Genomic DNA, 18,566 nt, shown 5'->3' with positions numbered 1-18,566 from the left:
GATTTCCCGGCCATCACATCCTATCCTGATACTGTTGACCTCTCAAAAAAACAACTTTGGAGCACACCACAGGTCACACAGTAATCTGAAATGTATTGATACTTTTACAAAGCCAAGATTTCTTAAAATTATGCCCTCAAGTGAGATGCATTCTATCTGAGATTTTGCCCACGACATTTACAACAGCTTCTTGTCACCATCACAATCTCCGCAATATCCGTGTCAGACCTTATGTCCCTCCTAGACTGTGGCCCTTCTCCTGTGACCATTCCCACTACAAGACTTGCCCTATGCACCCTTCTACCATTACCTATACCAGCCCTGTAACTCGCAAAATGTATACTACCGAAGGGTCCGAAATGACACGTCGTAAAGTTGCGATTTGCGGCATACATAGCACGCAGGATGTCTACGTGATATTCCAGTTCCTGCTGTGTATGTCTTCATTAACGTGTGCAATCGCTGCTCTGAAGGGAATGCACAGTTCCTACAGGTCCTGCACTTTAGCATGGCAGACAGCTTCCTTCATAAAGCTTCAAAGAAAACAATCTAACAGGCTTATTTCTGGAAACCTCAAGGTCCTCCCCTGCCAATCAATCCAGTGACCTGGAAATATGTCGTCAAAAACCTTCCCAGCGATCGGGTTTGAGTGAAGAGAGGCACCGTCCTGCTATTTACAACCTGTGGAAATACGAACTGTTCCAACACATCCAGGTAAACAGTCCAGCCGGCCAGGGTGGTTGAGTGGTTCTAGGTGCTACAGTCCTGAACAGCGCGACCGCTACGGTCGCAGGTTCAGATCCTGCCTCGGGCACGGATGTGTGTGGTGTCCTTAGGTTAGTTAGGTTTAAGTAGTTCTAAGTTCTAGGGGACTGATAACCTCAGAAGTTAAGTCCCATAGTGCTCAGAGCCAGTTTTTTATACAGTCACAGTTATTGACACCTGTCCAGAGGAAAACAGCCCTCCGATTCAGTCCTGAAGCACACCACACCATACATTTGCCTTTGAATTGTGCACAATTTCAATACTAAAATGGGCATTCTCATAACCCCATAATTTTAACAGTTCACATTCCCCAGCACACGAAAGCAAGCTTCACCTGTGAACGTCACCTTCCTCAGATAGTCTACACTGTCACTGATGCAACTCAGAATTGCAAATGCTTTGCACTCTGACTGCTGCACCTCGTAGGATCGAAGCCTCAGTCTCTCGTGCAGTACCTCGAGCACAGAGATCAGTCGTAGCTGCAACTATTGAGATGCTCAATTTGTTTGGCCCCTGTTGCACCAGTTCCACATCAGCATCACTCATCCTCTGACAACCAGAATCAGTCTTCTTAATGTACCACTATCACGTGGTTGGACATTACGGTGATGTGCTTGTGTTGTGTGTCCAGATGTTCCACTGTATCTGGGTGTCACACTTTGTCTCTACTAACCATTCCAAAAATTGTGCCCTTTGTTGGGAAGGAGATTGGAAAGGGGGGGGGGCAGAGGTGGAGGGGAAGGAGGCATATTTGTAAATAAGTCACCTGCAAAAACAAAAGCTTTGGGTGTATGTGAACATTATGCTGCAAACCACCCCTTTGTACCTATTCTCCTTCCTGAAATGCACGCGCACAAACACACACACACACACACACACACACACACACACACACAAATTACAAAGGAACTGTCAGGTTGGGACAGAAATTGGCAGATGTGATGTCCATTTACAGACAAACCAATTGTTATAATTTTAGAAAAACTGGACGTTTTATTCAAGAGAAAGAGCTTTGCAAATTGAGCAAATCAGTAACACATTGTTCCACCTCTGGCCCTTATGTAAACAGTCATCTGGCTTATCATTAATTGATGGAGTTACTGTATGTCCTCCTGACAGATATCGTGCCAAACTCTGTCCAATTGGTGGGACTGATCACCAAACTCCTGAAACGGTTAGAGGACCTTGCTCATACTGCCTCAAACGTTCCCAGTTAGGGAGAGATCAGGTGACCCGGTTGGCCAAGGACAAAGATAAGCAGTAGAAACTATCACCACGTGTGGGTGGGCACTATGTTGCTGAAATTTAAGCCCAGGACGGCAACAAAATAGGGCACAGAATATCGTCAACATAGCGCTCTCACAATTAATGAAATATTTCGGGGTATTATCGTGTGTTGTAATTGGGCAGCAGATGACAGCCAAAAGGGTCCCGATACGAAATTAAACGGCACTCCAGACCGTCACCTCCCCCGGCTGTCGAGCCGTACGACGGGAAACGCACACGTCGCTATTCCACCACTACACGGGGAATCGCTAGACGCGGCCTCACCGGTTATTGGAGCTCAATTCAAAGTGAGACACTATCACCAAGGACAATTTTACTCTGGTCAGTGAGATTCCATGCCAGAGACACGCCTGGAGACACCCCGACAGTGGTGGCATACTGACCCGACTGGCACCCAACGTACAGCCTGACTGCCGGTAGTGGCGGCCTGGAGCGCCACTTGTTTTCATGGCAGGAACCTTCAGTCGACGTACGTGGCACACTTACAGCACAGCACGGCCCAGAATATTTTCTTAATTGCGACAGAGGTATGTCAACAATATTCCGTGCCCCGTTTTGTCGCCCTTCGTCTCTAGCCATCCCGGACTTACATTTTGGCAAAAAAACGCCCGCCCACAGCACAGCGAGAGTTTCTACCGCTTTCCTCGCACTCGGTAAGCCGCACCCTTGCCGGCACAATTGCCAGATATCTCCTCAACTGAGAATGACGTAGCATTACAGGTAAGGCCCTCCGACGGTCTCAGAATTTCGATGATATGATGTGCCGAACGGTCATAATTTTCCACGATATATCCCTCGGAGGACATCCGACGACTCCGTCGATCCGTGCCGAGCCAAATAACTGCTTGCGTAAGTGCCAGAGGTGGACCAATGTGTTTCAGACTTGCTCAATTTGTGAAGCTCCTTCTCTCTCATCCACTATTGTCCCAAATTGAAGTCATTTGTTTGTCTGTAAATACACATCATCTCTACCAGCCTCTGTCATATTTTTTAAATTCCTTTGTAACGCTCTCCTCCTCCCCTCCTCCCCCTTTCTTCTTCCATTATATGTGATTAAAGTTGAAAAGAGCATTCTGGAACATGAAGAAAGGTAACACCTCAAGAAAGAGGAAGATAAAAAATTCAGGACCTATTCTGAGACCTAACAGATTGATAATACACATTTATCCGTGCAAAATACTGGATGCAGTAGACAAAGATATAAACATAGAACTGTTGTCGAGATTTTGAAGGGACACTGGGATATAATCAGTGTGAATGCCTGAAGAGGGAGGTGGGAGACCAAATAAAAGTGGATACAGCATTACAAGTGCACCGAGAGGAAAACACGCTCCAGAAGGCTTGAAATTATAGGACACAATGACCGGTCAGTATTTGCAAATAAGAGCTGTAATTCCAAGTAATGCTCACAACTGTGCAGAAGTAGAAAAAAATAACACCCATCTTTCAGAAGTGTTGTGATCTCTCAGCTTTTCTCAGTGTGACTGATTAATGGTGTGCTTTCAGATATACAGTCAAGTTGTTGTTTCCATTTTACGCACAATACTTTAACATTCAACCCAGTTGTCTTTTTCAGGTGCTGCAAATGATGTCGTTACGTGTACACTCTGTCCGCATCCTGACTACACCATCTACTGCCGCCAGTCTCGCGCCACTGTTTACAGTCAATTGTGAGTTCAAATATCGTGGCCACGGTGCCCCTTTCGTGTTCTGTCGTTCTTTGTGGTCCAAAGTAAAATTCCATTAAAAACATATTCTCTCGGCATTTTCCAGTTCTGTGGATGCGACGGCCAGAAAGAGCTAAATAAATAGACAGCCGGATACCAAGACATATCCGAATTGAAACCTCGTCCACCCCATTTTATTAGCTTTTCCGCCACCTTCATTCTGATATAATCCTTAATTACACTACCAGAAACTTAGCATTTGTACCACACTACTGGTCTCATGTTATTTCATTTGACAATTATATTTGAGACGGTGCTCAGCAACAGGTGACTCGCTCTGTCGTTTAAGTGGGGAGTGCGACTGACGTTCCTCCCACCTCTCGGCTGTTCTAATAGTCATCAACATTAAGTGTGGCACACATGTTACACACTATGATCTAGATCATCTTAAACAACGATGTAGATTTTTTTTTACCACTGTTGATAGGCGCAAAATACATGCGACGTCACGTTTCTGTCAGGATCTGTCAATCTTTCTGGATATTGAGCAGCACAAGGAAGATAAGTAATGCTCACCTTCTCTTTCTCTCTTTCATCAGGAGTTCTCTATTTTGACTGCAGCGTCCACTCAGTTCAATGATCTGATTATTTCCTTTGACACGAAAGAAGAAGGATAGGTCGGAGAAGAGAGACAGGTGACTCAGATGCCAGGTTAAGAGAGTCCGCAGCCAGTAGGTGACCGTCACCTGGGGTCCCTGTCAGCTGTCCTCCTCCTCTCACTTTAAAATAAGGTAACGGTTATCAAATGTTTTTAATTTTAAATACCACTGCAATAGTAAGTTAAATATTACTGCAGACAAGACAAAATGTAATGACAGTACACCGGAACAATAGTCACCAGACTGTCACACACAGCGTACACCGCCTCCAGTACGTTGGCGAATGTCACAGTTTGACCGTGTCCACTTCTATCACCAGCAAAGTTTTCCCACTGCTCACCTCCTGGCTGAGTGGCAGTGCCTTGATGCCTATGAGCAGTCCCAGTGTGTTCTGCGCCACCATGAAGACAGCCAGCGCCGTCAGTGCGACCAGAAGCAGCATCGAGGCCGGGTACAGGACGTTACGCTGAAGCAGTGACGTCTTGCACAGCTCCTCTGTCGGGGAAAGAGAAACAGCTCCTGAACTCTAGCAGACGATTATTCATTTAGAAATGTTAGTAAGTAGCGCTCCCCCCACATGTACAATTTAACTGCTAAAACCACGTCTGAGGGGCAGTCAAATAAATACTGAACACCTGCCACAAAGCGACTGTGGAATAGTTCCCTTCAATAGTAAGCACCAGATGTGTTAAGACATTTATCCCACTGGGAGGCGAGACAATCAGTTGCTGCTTCATAGAATGCAATGAGTCACTGACGGATCTACAACCGCACCCACTCTCGCAGTTCTTTACCTGACTGAAACCGACATCCACAATATCTTTCTTCGGGTTGCCAAATGCGTCACAATCGGACCGTGAGGATTCAACCTCTGTGGAGAATATAAAAGTGTTTCCCAACCAAATTACTGAAGTGTAGCCTTCATCTCACAGGTACTGTGGGGGCGGGTGTTATCAAGCGACAGGATGGATCTGTCCGACTGAATTCCGACAGCCCGAGGGCAGATGGCAAAATGGGCATTGAAAACATCCCACACATCCCCCACCGAAGAAAGAAGTTCCGGTAAGTCACGACGGTTGCCTCATTAGAGTGCAGGGGCGTTCGCTGAAGCAGTGACGTCTCACTCAACTCCTCTGACGGGAAAGGGGAACAGCTCCCGAACTCTAGCAGACGATTATCATTTAAAAAGCTAAGTAAGTAGCACTCTCCCCATGTGTACAATTTAATTGCTAAGACCACGTCCGAGGGGCTCGCCGAGTTCCCGGTGTGAGGAACTGCAATTGGCGTACCGAGGTACGAAGACACTCTGCATAAACAGGAAAGTGAAAGTCAAAACACCCGAGAATGCCACAGGACATAATCGTCCCAATGCACGATAGCGCCCGCCCCCACACTGCCAATCTGATGAAGCTACACTTCAGCGATTCGTTGGCAAAAACTGCAACATCCTCTGCACAACTTGGATTCTTCAATGTGTAATTCAACATCTTTGTCAATCTCAAGAAAGATGTGTGTGGATGTCACCTTCAGTCACACGAGGAAGTGTAAGAAGGATGCAAGAGTGAATCCGTCACTGGCCAACCACGTTCTATAATGGTGGAACTAATCATCTTGTCTGCCAGAGGGAATAAATATACTAACACTTTTAGCGATTACTTTTGAATGGAATCATTCCATGGTCCTATTGCGAGCTTTGTTCAGTTATCGTTTGACTGGTCATTACTGTATTGTAGAACATGATACAAATACTAGCGTACAACCAAATATATTCATATATTTCTTATTTGTAATTTAGGTCTCCAGTCTTTAAATTATTTTTTACTTTTGAATGGGAAAAATATTAAAAACAAAGATTCCAAGACTTACCAAGTGGGAAAGTGCGGGTAGACAGGCACAATAAAATAACACACAAACACACACACACAAAATTTCTAGCTTTCGCAACCAACGGTTGCTTCTTCAGGAAAGAGGGAAGGAGAGGGAAAGACGAAAGGATGTGGGTTTTAAGGGAGAGGGTGAGGAGTCATTCCAATCCCAGGAGCGGAAAGACTTACCGTAGGGGGAAAAAAGGACAGGTGTGCACTAGTGCGCCCCCCCCCCCCCCTCCCCACACACACACACACACACAGTGTGTGTCCTTTTTTCCCCCTACGGTAAGTCTTTCCGCTCCCGGAATCGGAATGACTCCTCACCCTCTCCCTTAAAACCCACATCCTTTCGTCTTTCCCTCTCCTTCCCTCTTTCCTGAAGAAGCAACCGTTGTTTGCGAAAGCTAGAAATTTTGTGTGTGTGTTTGTGTGTAATTTTATTGTGCCTGTCTACCGGCGGTTTATCGCTTGGTAAGTCTTGGAATCTTTGTTGAATTTTCCTTTATTTAAAACTTGTATCTAGCAATTGGCTAAATTAATTATGCCACTCAAACTAAATATGAGTTTGGTAGTGTACTGTTCTTGTCACTTACATCTTAAATTTTTCTCAATAAATGACATTTTTGTGGAAATCTACATTGTGAAAATAAATACAATACTAAAAGTTGAGTTTTAACTGATGCCACACCCTTATGACAAATTGCATTTGACAAGAGATTATATTTGGATTTGAAGATGAGCTGTGGGAGGGGGGGGGGGGGGGGGGGGAACAGAGAGAGAGAGAGAGAGAGAGAGAGAGAGAGAGAGAGAGTCCAGCCAGTAATTTAAATAAATAAAGAACATGGCCCATATGGAATTCTCTCTCTTCATTATATTAAAAGTAGAAACATGACCCTCGAATGTTATGTCTTTAGTTACGATACTGACAACTTCAATCTGGACTGATATCTCAACTTGCTACGTGTCACCGACACTGTATCACAGATAATGAGGGCTTGTGTGGAGGCGAACCAAAGACAATTGGGATATTCAGTGATGTTCAGTAATTAATCTGGTTTCTATTTGTGACATTCAGACAGACATTCTGCGTCTGTAAAGAATGTGGTGAAAATGTTGCGAGAAGCAGCATTCTCAAAGCCTGTACCTCTTGAACTCAGGAATATTGTGGTGTGGGGAACCATTGCATGTGACAATAGAACTGATTGATAAGAGGCTGAATGCTCATCCATAGGTGAGAATGGTACACATTACTGTCATAACATTCAAAACTGGTGTATTTCAGCAGTATGATGCAAATCTCATACTGCAGTTCACACCACAGATGCCTCAAAGAATGTAAGGATCCTCGGCTGACATGGCTGGTCCCCCATTTGTTTCCTAGAGAGGACATCTACAATGTGATGGGAGGATACACACTTCTGTGCTTGCCTCCAGCCAGAAATCTTCTTCAACTGAAACAGCAGGTATTTAAGTGAAGGTAATAAACTCCTCAGGATGACATACAGGGGCCATCTGCTTCGAAAGCACAATAAATAAAGAGCGTATTTGTGATTATGGGGGGGGGGGGGGGGGGGGTTTGTATGCATGTGGACATGTATCAGTTACCTGATAACGGACGTGGCTTTTTAAACATGATAAAATAACCAGAATAGATATCTCATCCAGATGCAAGCTAAGTACCACATTCCACAGCAGAGAGTGAGAGAAACTCCTAAATGACCAGTCTAATATAAACAATAACTTTGTGCCAAAGCTGGCCAAAGAGTTAACCGCCCCCCCCCCCCCCCCTCCCTCTCTCTCTCTCTCTCTCTCTCTCTCTCTCTCTCTCTCTCTCTCTCTCTCTCTCTCTCTCAACGCTTCACAGAACACATCTCTCAGTTGGCAACGCCTCACTACGTAAACAGGTTATTTGGCAGAAGAGTATGTAGGCAGTCTGTGTCCTGTGTTGAATATGCTACAGATAGAATAGCAGCTTCACCAGCAGTTTAGCAACAGCACATATAGATCACTACACTGTAAAGAGTGCCGCAAATGACAACCGAAGTGGTCCTACTGTGAAAAGAAATGGAGCCCCAGACCAATACCTGTTTGAAGAGGCCCTGGAGAGAATTGGGATGCCAACCTGGTCGTCCGTCAATCAATGCTAAGCCTAACAGCTGATTGCTTAAGGACCGAGAACCATCAATGCATTGCAGATTTGCTCGATTTGTGAAGTTGTCAATTTTTTCTGAAACTGGGGTCACTTGTTTGTTTATACATGTGCACGACATATATCAATTTCCATCCCATTTAGATAATTCCTTTGTGGTGCATTTTTTTTGTCTTACAGTGCAAAATTTAGTAAAAGGTGCATATGTCTGAACTGTTTGTAGCTCGCATTTACAACTGAAGAATATGTACGACGAAAGTCTGCTTACAAATGAAAACTATGAAAACTACGTATTTCAGGCTAGTGATAACGAGTTAAAAATGGAGGTGAAATATGTCCGACAAACCATATACCGCCTTTATTCAGTTGCAAACAAGTAGCCAGAACCTAAACCCCACAGACGCAATATTAACAGCAAACGAGGCTCACCACGCCGACCACATTACAGATGCCGTCACATCGACATCAACACAGTGGTTACGAGACGGGCACTCCCACACGTCATAACAGTCGGTCACTCACCCAGGTACTTGCGGTGGCGCCGGACGTCTGCCAGCCGCGTCTCGATTCCCGCCTGCAGCTCCCCGTTCTGCAGCCCGACATAGGGCGGCTCCTCGGCAAGCGCTCCCGCCGGCGACATGGGAGCGGGGCACAAGTACCCGCGGCCCCCCGAGGCGCGCGTCCGAGCCAGCCGTTGCTCCAGCGTGTGCTCCTCCAGCAGTGCCACGTAGAACTCCACCTCCAGGTCGCGCAGGAACTGCGGTTTCACCAGTAGGTTCCCCACCACAGCAAACAGCCGCTCGAAGCCCAGCGGCGTGCACACTGTGCAGGTACGATCTCTTACATTTTGTCAAATGTACAAAGGTCTAATCAGTTTGGTGTGCAAATACCATCAAATTTTATATCCGCACATAATTTCTGATGAAAAATAAGTATTACACGAAAGTACCCAGTGCCGTATGAGGGAAGGTCAGAAAGGAATGCGTAATAATTTTATTACCAAAAAATTGAATACGTAAAAAAAGCACAAATGAACTTACATCTTTTACCTACTTTCCTACACAGTCAACAATGTTCTCAACACGTTTCTCCTATCGTGGAACCAGTTTCGATACACCCTCTTCCTGTAAGTCCATTTGGATGGAATACAGCCATCTGCGGAATGCCGATTTCACTTTCGCACCTGTCGCAGGAATTTCTCTCGTGTCACCGAACAGGTGAATGTTTGACAGCGCGAGGTCCAGTGCGTACGGTGGATGCGTGAACACCTCCCACCCAAATCTGGCAATTTTTTCATGAACAGGAGTTTCGACATCGACACGAAGACATCTGATGCCTCGGCATTAATGTTGTCGTGTTCGCCACAAAATGTGTGCCTCAACTTAACCGAAACTTGAATGTAGGTTGCAGCATGCACAGTGGTCCTGTGTTCAGTAGAGTCCACCAATAATACATCGTGCATATCCCAGAACACTGTCACAAGCACTTTCCTAGCAGACCGAGTCACTCCGTAGAGGCCCACTCAGTTTCAAGTGCGTAGTGGTAACCCCACGACTCATTACCAGTGACAATTTCTTATCAGAAAGTCATACCCTTCTGCAGTGTAACGCATTTTGTGAAGTGAGCTTGTCATCATTCACTGGACCTTGTGGTTATCTGTCAGACTGTTAGGCACCCGGCAAGACAAAATTTCAACATGTCACGGACAATGCTGCAATAAGAATGACAGTTGCAGACAAGAGTCATTCAAAACCGCTACCTCAGAGGTTCCGACATACTGCGAGGTTGCAGCTGCTACTAGCCGCCCAGAGCATGGCGAATCACTACGGCTCGCACAGGTCTCTCAGAAGAATGTACAACACTCTTAGACACCGCTAGGGTCCGTACAGCCATCCCTATACATGCCATGTACGCCCCTGTGGATGTCACTCAGTTTATGCACTTTGGCCCACAAATATCAAATTACACTTCGACACTTTTTAAGAGCTGACAACAGTAACGTGTGTACCGTGTTTGTTTCGTAGTCCAGACTTCTCCTGCTACAGCTGCACGTCAAAACAAAATACCTGTGTTGCTTTTCAATACTTACTCGTATTATTTCGTAATTGGTAGCAAATAAATCGAAACATTACCTATGTGTTTCAGATCTGATGACTACCAATCATTAAAATTAGGTATATCGTAATTTTAATTTTAACAATTCTCACACTAATTGTTTAGAATACATAAATAATTAAGAGGTTGTGACTGTCAAGTCATATTGCATATTTCATGGTATGTAATGGTACCAGCAAAAATAATCAATTTTCGAAAATGTAATGTAATTAGATACATAATCTACTCATCAATAGGTGCCAGTAGAAAATACTTATAAAGGTATTTAGATTTGCAAGCTTTCAGAGTCAGAGTTGAAGAGAAAGGAATGGTGAGGTTTAGGAAATGGGTACAGTTTGGAAAAGCTGCCCAGAATCCCAGCTCAGGGAGTAACATTCCCGGCTTACGGTTACCACCCCTGCATTATGTATTACTAGATCAATACTCTTATATCTCCAGCTATAATTAAATTCAATTACTTTTCGATAATAGGAAAAAGCTTTTAGAAGAATAATAGCAATACTAAACAATAGTAGTTACAATACCCATGTACCACAATCAATCAAAATCAGATTCAGGAAATTAATATATGGAAAATTTTTATATAAAAGAATAATATATTTTGTTTTCATCATCTGTAAATGGTAGGAATTAAATCTCTAGTCTAATTAACAAAATATAGATAATTGATTATTTAGCATTGTTAGAACGCTTATTTCTGCAATTTCAATATTAATCTGATTTTTGTGTGTTTAGAAAATGTCTTAAACTTGTTCTAGCAAAGTAGGGAATATTATAGTTTGATAATGATGTTAAACTATTTCATATTGTCACAGAAGAAGCTGAGCAGCACATCAGTGTGGTGTAGCAGTTATGGTACTAGACTGTTGTGTAGAGGGTCACGAGCTCAAAACTCACCTGAACTGTACTATTTTAATTTCAATATTCGGTTTGAGGACATTCTAGAATTATCCACAAATATCAAGAATCATTGTACTTGAATGTTTGGTAACTGTATACGTACCATATGTGTTCTGGCTGGAGGCAGTTCGCTCCGTGCTCTTGTATGTGAAAGTGCCGAATAAACCTTCGTTAAGTAAAGTTAGTGTTTGTGATTCATTTAATTACACCTTCTTCAACATTACATCATTCTGGTGGAGATGCCGGGTATTGGAACTTGTGATAGTGCACTTTATTGATGACACAGTGTCTCCCATCAGGCCACGGCAGAACCGCCATTGACGTGGCAAGAAACCCGAGTTCGAGCCATGTTCGACAACTTGCAATCTATCTGAGACACAAGAAGAAGAAGAAGAAGAAGAAGAAGAAGAAGAAGAGGAGGAGGAGGAGGAGGAGGAGGAGGACTTGACGATGACAGCAACTGTGTGCCACCACATGACACATCCTTCCAGGTTCTCTGGTGACAATGGCCAAGATCTAAACAAGTGGCTGAAGGTATAGCGTATAGCCAAATTTGTGTTTGATTAACGTATTTTTCAACTTGGAGGGCACTGTCAAGCAATGGTATGAGAACAATGAGGAGAAGTTCACCAATTGGGAAATATTCCAGGCGGAACTGCACGAGTATTTCGGCGACACATGACGACAGAAGTGCAAGGTTGAAGAGAAATTAAAGTGCAGGGCACAGCAGCCAGGAGAAACTACAGCATCCTACATTCAAGTCGTCTAGGAGCTGTGTAACATAGTGGATCCTAGAATTGAGGAGAATGATAAGGTTGCATATCTCATGAACCGTGTTGCTGAGGACATGTACAAAGAACTACTCCTGAAGGTGGTTTCGACAGCAGACGACTTCATAAAATGGTTCCAGTATATCGAGACAACGCATCAAAAAAACATGAAAGAAGTTTGATCGACTTCCAAACGTCTTACCTATGTCTGTGATGGAGGAAGCAACTGATTTCACAAGTGTTCTTAATCAGATAGAGAGAGAGGAAGTTCAGAAGGCAGACGACCGGGTCACGTGGTGCGCTATTGTCAAGAAAGGCGGCGGATATTTGATGACGCTCGCGCCAGAAGACAGATCTTAGCCGACGCCGACTCCGGGACGACGATGATGACCAAGACGATGTGGGCGCAGGACGACGTAGGTCACCATCACTGCAAGCTAGCTGCTGGAGAGGACGCTCCCCAACACGCCGATCAATGTCTCCATCGCCATTTAGAAACTCCAGTTGATCACCTAGCCGATCACCTATCCCCCTGGTAAACTAAAGGCTGCGACCTTCCTTGGAGGTGAGGCCTCCGAAGAGAAAAATCCTCTGCCGTCTATCACTACAAAGATGATAGGAAACTATGTCGTAATCCTCATGGATAGCTGACTGGCTCAAGCTCTTATGGACTCTGGAGCATCAGATTCAGTCACTTCGTAGAAGTACCGTCACCAGTTGCAGAAAACCATACTCATCAACAGCAAAACATCTCTGCTGAAAGTGGCTAATGGGAAATATGTAAAACCTACAGGGAGATGTACCATTCATGTGGGTATAAGTGGCCAAACACAGCCCTTAGAATTCATAGTCATACGAAACTAGTCATGACGTCATTCTCGGATGGGACTTTTTGAAAGCTTCTCAGGCAATTATAGATTGTGGTCGCTCGAAGACTACGCTAGACGAGATAAGATACTGTGGACAAGAAGATGCGCATCCGAGTGTGTGGAGACTGTGTGTGTTGGATGAAGTTATCATTCCTGCGGTCAGTGCTAGAAAGGTAACTGCCGTGTGTCATGCCATGCATCAACCCATGGATCTTGTAGTGGAATGTAAGAGAAGCATACCACTGAAGAATAACTTGGTCATCCCAGCCTCTGTTGTCTCATTTAAGAATGGATTCGGTGAATTGTGGATAGTTAACTGTCACCGAGAACTGCCGATCCTTCCAAGATGCATGTGTGTAGCAAACGCCGAGCCATCAATTGCAGAACAGCTGAGCGTCATAGAAACTTCCCATGATGAGTCTGTGGGCAAAATTAGTGCCACCACTACAAGACAAGATCTTCTAGTTCGACTATCACCAGATCTCACTAAGAAACAACAGAAGAAGCTACTTGCCATCCTGTTACAGAGAAACTTCGTAGTCGATGTAGTTATCTGCATAAAGATGGAATTTGACCTGATACAGATACGCCAGGCTTTCACAGTGGAGGGCGCGAGGCACAGCGCACGGAGCCGTTACGAACGCACACGCTGAGCAGCACATGCGCAATGTCACCTCAGAAGGCGATAAATAGCAGAGCTCAGCGCGTACTCGCCAGTACTACTACAGTGGTACTCACCTGAGGATGGCCAGAAGACTCTGCGCCGAAATATGGTGGCAGGAAGTTACTGATATCCAGCAGTTCTCCCATGTTTTTATGGAACAGTCAGTACGCCGGGAAAGCTTTAAACATCAAATCAAGCACCAGATTATCACTGGAGACCATTAACCAATAAGCCTGAGAGATTACCATGTGTTAGCAACAGAACATCGAATAATTCGCGATGAGGTAGAGAAAATTATGAAGAATGAGATAAATTCAGCCTTAGCAGAGACCATGGTCATGACCAGTGGTTCTCGTCAGGAAAAAGGATGGCAGTTGGCGCTTTTGTGTTGATTACAGGAAGCTTAATAAGATACCTAAAGAGGATGTTTGCCCTCTTTCACAAACTGATGATACACTAGATTGTCCGAAGGGGGCCAAGTTTTTCTCAACCATTGACATGTACTCAGGATATTGGTAAATCAAAGTAGATGAGGCTGATCGTGAGAAAACTGCATTCATCAACCCTGAGGGCCTGTACGAGTTTAGGGTAATGCCGTTTGGTTTGTGTAATGCACCAGCAACTTTCAAGCGGATGATGGATAATCTTCTAAGGCACCTGAAGTGGACGATGTGTCTTTTGTTATTTAGATGACATTATAGTGTTCGCAGAGACATTTGATGAACATATAAAAAGACTGAGGCCCATTCTTATGTGTCTCCAACAAGGTGGACTGAAACTTAACCCAAGAAAGTTTCAGTTTGGAGCAAAAGAAATCAAAGTACTTGGACACCTTGTGTGGTGTGCGGCCAGACTCAGAAAAGGTGAGATCTATAACGGAATTTCCTATTCCTGAAAGTATTAGAGATGTGAGAAGCTTCCTCGGATTATGTTCTTATTACCATCGTTTATCAAAGACTTTTGTATCAAAGCCAGGCCACTCCAAGAGTTGTTAAAAGCCGATGCTAAATTTATCTGGGGTGGTGCTCAACAAAATTCTTTCGATATGTTGCAAAAAGCCCTGACGACTGACCCTGTACTTGGTCTGTATGATGAGAGAGCACCTACAGAACTACACACAGATGCCAGTGGATGTGGGTTCGGTGCTGTTCTGGTGCAAATTTTGGACGGATGCTTCTACGTCGCTTACAAAAGCAAAGAGAAACTACTCAACTACAGAAAGAGAATGTCTTGCTGTGGTCTGGGCCATGTGCAAATTTTGACAGTATCTCTATGGAAAGCCATTCATTGTTACAGACCATCATTCACTTTCTTGGTTGACATGTCTTTAAAGATCCAGCAGGACAACTAGCCAGGTGAGCATTATGTCTTCAAGAATATGACATTACCATAGTGTACAAAAGTGGAAGAAACACCAAGATGCCAACTGTCTCTCAAAAAACCCTGTGCAAGACCATCAATACTTTGATGAAGATAGTGACTGTCTCACTGCACTCCAGGATCTCTCTACTAACCAGAAGAAGGATGCCAAGATATCTCAAATTATGCTTGCCTAAAATAGGTCAGAGGATGTGAAAGGACAATTTAATGTAGTTAATGGATTACTTTGTAAGAAAAACTTTGATCTGTTTGGATAGATGTGGCTACCAGTGATTCCTAAACATGTGCGCTTAGACATTCTACAGAAATTCCGTGACACACCCGAGGATTTTATTTATTAAGACATACAATAGGATCTGAAGAAATTGATGAAATGCATGATGAGATAAAAGAAATTATTCAGGTAGTGAAGTGAGACGAAAATTTAATAATCATGGGTGACTGGAATTCATCAGTAGGAAAAGGGAGAGAAGGAAACATAGTAGGTGATTATGGATTGGGGATAAGAAATGATAGAGGAAGCCGTCTAGTAGAATTTTGCACAGAGCATAACTTAATCACAGCTAACACTTGGTTCAAGAATCATGAAAGAAGGTTGTATACATGGAAGAATCCTGGAGATACTAAAAGGTATCAATAGATTATATAATGGTAAGACAGAGATTTAGGCATCAGGTTTTAAATTGTAGGACATTTCCAGGGGCAGATGTGGACTCTGACCACAATCTATTGGTTATGACGTGTAGATTAAAATTGAAGAAACTGCAAAAAGGTGGGAATTTAAGGAGATTGGACATGGATAAGCTGAAAGAACCAGAGGTTGTACAGAGTTTCAAGGAGAGCATAAGGGAACAATTGACAGGAATGGGGAAAGAAATACAGTAGAAGAAGAATGGGTAGCTTTGAGGGATGAAGTAGTGAAGGCAGCAGAGGATCATGTAGGTAAAAAGACAATGGCTAGTAGAAATCCTTGGGTAACAGAAGAAATATTGAATTTAATTGATGAAAGGAGAAAATATAAAAATGCAGTAAATGAAGCAGGCAAAAAGGAATACAAATGTCTCAAAAATGAGATCGACAGGAAGTGCAAAATGGCTAAGCAGAGATGGCTAGAGGACAAATGTAAGGATGTAGAGGCTTATCTCACTAGGGGTATGATAGATACTGCCTACAGGAAAATTAAAGAGACCTTTGGAGAAAAGAGAACCACTTGTATGAATATCAAGAGCTCAGATGACAACCCAGTTCTAAGCAAAGAAGGGAAGGCAGAAAGGTGGAAGGAGTATATAGAAGGTTTATGCAAGGCCGATGTACTTGAGGACAATATTATGGAAATGGAAGAGGATGTAGATGAAGACGAAATGGGAGATAAGATACTCCGTGAAGAGTTTGGCAGAGCACTGAAAGACCTGAGTCAAAACAAGGCCCCCAGAGTAGACAACATTCCATTAGAACTACTGACGGCCTTGGGAGAGCCAGTCACGACAAAACTCTACCAGCTGGTGAGCAAGTTGTATGAGACAGGCGAAATACCCTCAGACTTCAAGAAGAATATAATAACTCCAATCCCAAAAAAAGCAGGTGCTGACAGATGTGAATATTACCGAACTATCAGTTTAATAAGTGACAGCTGCAAAATATTAACGCGAATTCTTTACAGACAAATGGAAAAACTGGTAGATGCGGACCTCGGAGAGGATCAGTTTGGATTCTGTAGAAATGTTGGAACACGTGAGGCAATACTGAACTTACGACTTATCTTAGAAGAAAGATTAAGAAAAGGCAAACCTACATATCTAGCATTTGTAGACTTAGAGAAAGCTTTTGACAATGTTGACTGGAATACTCTTTTTCAAATTCTAAAGGTGGCAGGGGTAAAATACAGGGAGCGAAAGGCTATTTATAATTTGTACATAAACCACATGGCAGTCATAAGAGTCGAGGGGCATGAAAGGGAAGCTGTGGTCGGGAAAGGAGTGAGACAGGATTGTAGCCTCTCCCCGATGTTATTCAATCTGTATATTGAACAAGCAGTGAAGGAAACAAAAGAAAAATTCGGAGTAGGTATTAAAATTCACAAGAAGAAGTAAAAACTTTGAGGTTCGCCGATGACATTGTAATTCTGTCAGAGACGGCAAAGGACTTGGAAGAGCAGTTGAACGGAATGGACAGTGCCTTGAAAGGAGGATTTAAGATGAACATCAACAAAAGCAAAACGAGGATAATGGAATGTAGTCAAATTAAATCGGGTGACGCTGAGGGAATTAGATTATGAAATGAGACACTTAAAGTAGTAAAGGAGTTTTGCTATTTGGGGAGCAAAATAACTGATGATGGTCGAAGTAGAGAGGATATAAAATGTAGACTGGAAATGTCAAGGAAAGAGTTTCTGAAGAAGATGAATTTGTTAACATCAAATATAGATTTATGTATCAGGAAGTCGTTTCTGAAAGTATTTGTTTGGATTGTAGCCATGTATGGAAGTGAAACATGGACGATTACTAGTTCGGACAAGAAGAGAATAGAAGCTTTCGAAATGTGGTGCTACAGAAGAATGTTGAAGATTAGGTGGGTAGATCACATAACTAATGAGGAGGTATTGAATAGGATTGGGGAGAAGAGAAGTTTGTGGCACAACTTGACTAGAAGAAGGGGTCGATTCGTAGGACATGTTTCGAGGCATCAAGGGATCACAAATTCAGCATTGGTGGGCAGCGTGGAGGGTAAAAATCGTAGAGGGAGACCAAGAGATGAATACACTAAGCAGATTCAGAAGGATGTAGGTTGCAGTAGGCCGTCACTATGTGTCCCACTGTCGAGAGCGCCGGAGGAGAAAGGCAGCTCCTCAGAGACCACCTGGCCGACTCATAGCAATTACACCAACCGAAACACCTTTCCAGCATGTTGGGATTGACCTCCTCGGACAATTTCCAATGTCTGCTAGTGGCAATACACAGCTTGCACTGATTATCTGATGCTCTGTCATTACAAAAGCCGTGAAAACAGCCGAAGCATCTGAGGTAGCCAAATTCATCGTGGAAGACGTTGTATTAAAACACGGTACCCAAAGGTCATTAATTACAGATAGAGGGAAAGTTTTTCAATTGAATCTTGTGACAGAGAGAAACTGTCAGTGCTACATTACTCAGCACATGATGACTGCCTACCATCCGCAAACTAACGGGCTTACTGAACACCTTAATGAGACCTTGACCGACATGCTGTCAATGTTTGTCAGTGTTGAGCAGAGCAACTGGGATGAGGTGCTACCTTTCGTGACGTTTGCATGCAACAGCGCCAAACAAGACACCACGGGATTTATGCCATTTTTCCTGGTGCACGGGCGTGAAGTGACTATGATGATGGACACTGTTTCCATTACATCCCAATGATGTGGACGACGACCACATCGGCCAGATGTTAACCAGAGCTGAGGAAGCTCGGCAGTTAGCTCGACTCTGCGAGCTGCAGTC

At 43.7% G+C, this 18,566-nt stretch overlaps 1 protein-coding gene across 2 annotated transcripts in view; it reads right to left on the bottom strand.

The window, feature by feature from the left end:
* The window catches only part of LOC126293723 (protein Lilipod), a 342,658-nt gene that overhangs the window by 49,018 nt on the left and 275,074 nt on the right, over positions 1-18,566 (bottom strand). For both annotated transcript variants that reach the window (XM_049987038.1, XM_049987039.1), the window contains exons 7-8: positions 8,918-9,217; positions 4,719-4,873 (exon numbers count right to left, since the gene is read on the bottom strand). In XM_049987038.1, the coding sequence (XP_049842995.1) occupies positions 4,719-4,873; positions 8,918-9,217 (455 nt within the window). The remainder of the gene's footprint in view (positions 1-4,718; positions 4,874-8,917; positions 9,218-18,566) is intronic.

The sequence above is a fragment of the Schistocerca gregaria genome, chromosome 10, assembly GCF_023897955.1.
Source record: "Schistocerca gregaria isolate iqSchGreg1 chromosome 10, iqSchGreg1.2, whole genome shotgun sequence".
Taxonomy (NCBI): domain Eukaryota; kingdom Metazoa; phylum Arthropoda; class Insecta; order Orthoptera; family Acrididae; genus Schistocerca; species Schistocerca gregaria.
This window is presented reverse-complemented; position numbering and strand designations above follow the sequence as displayed.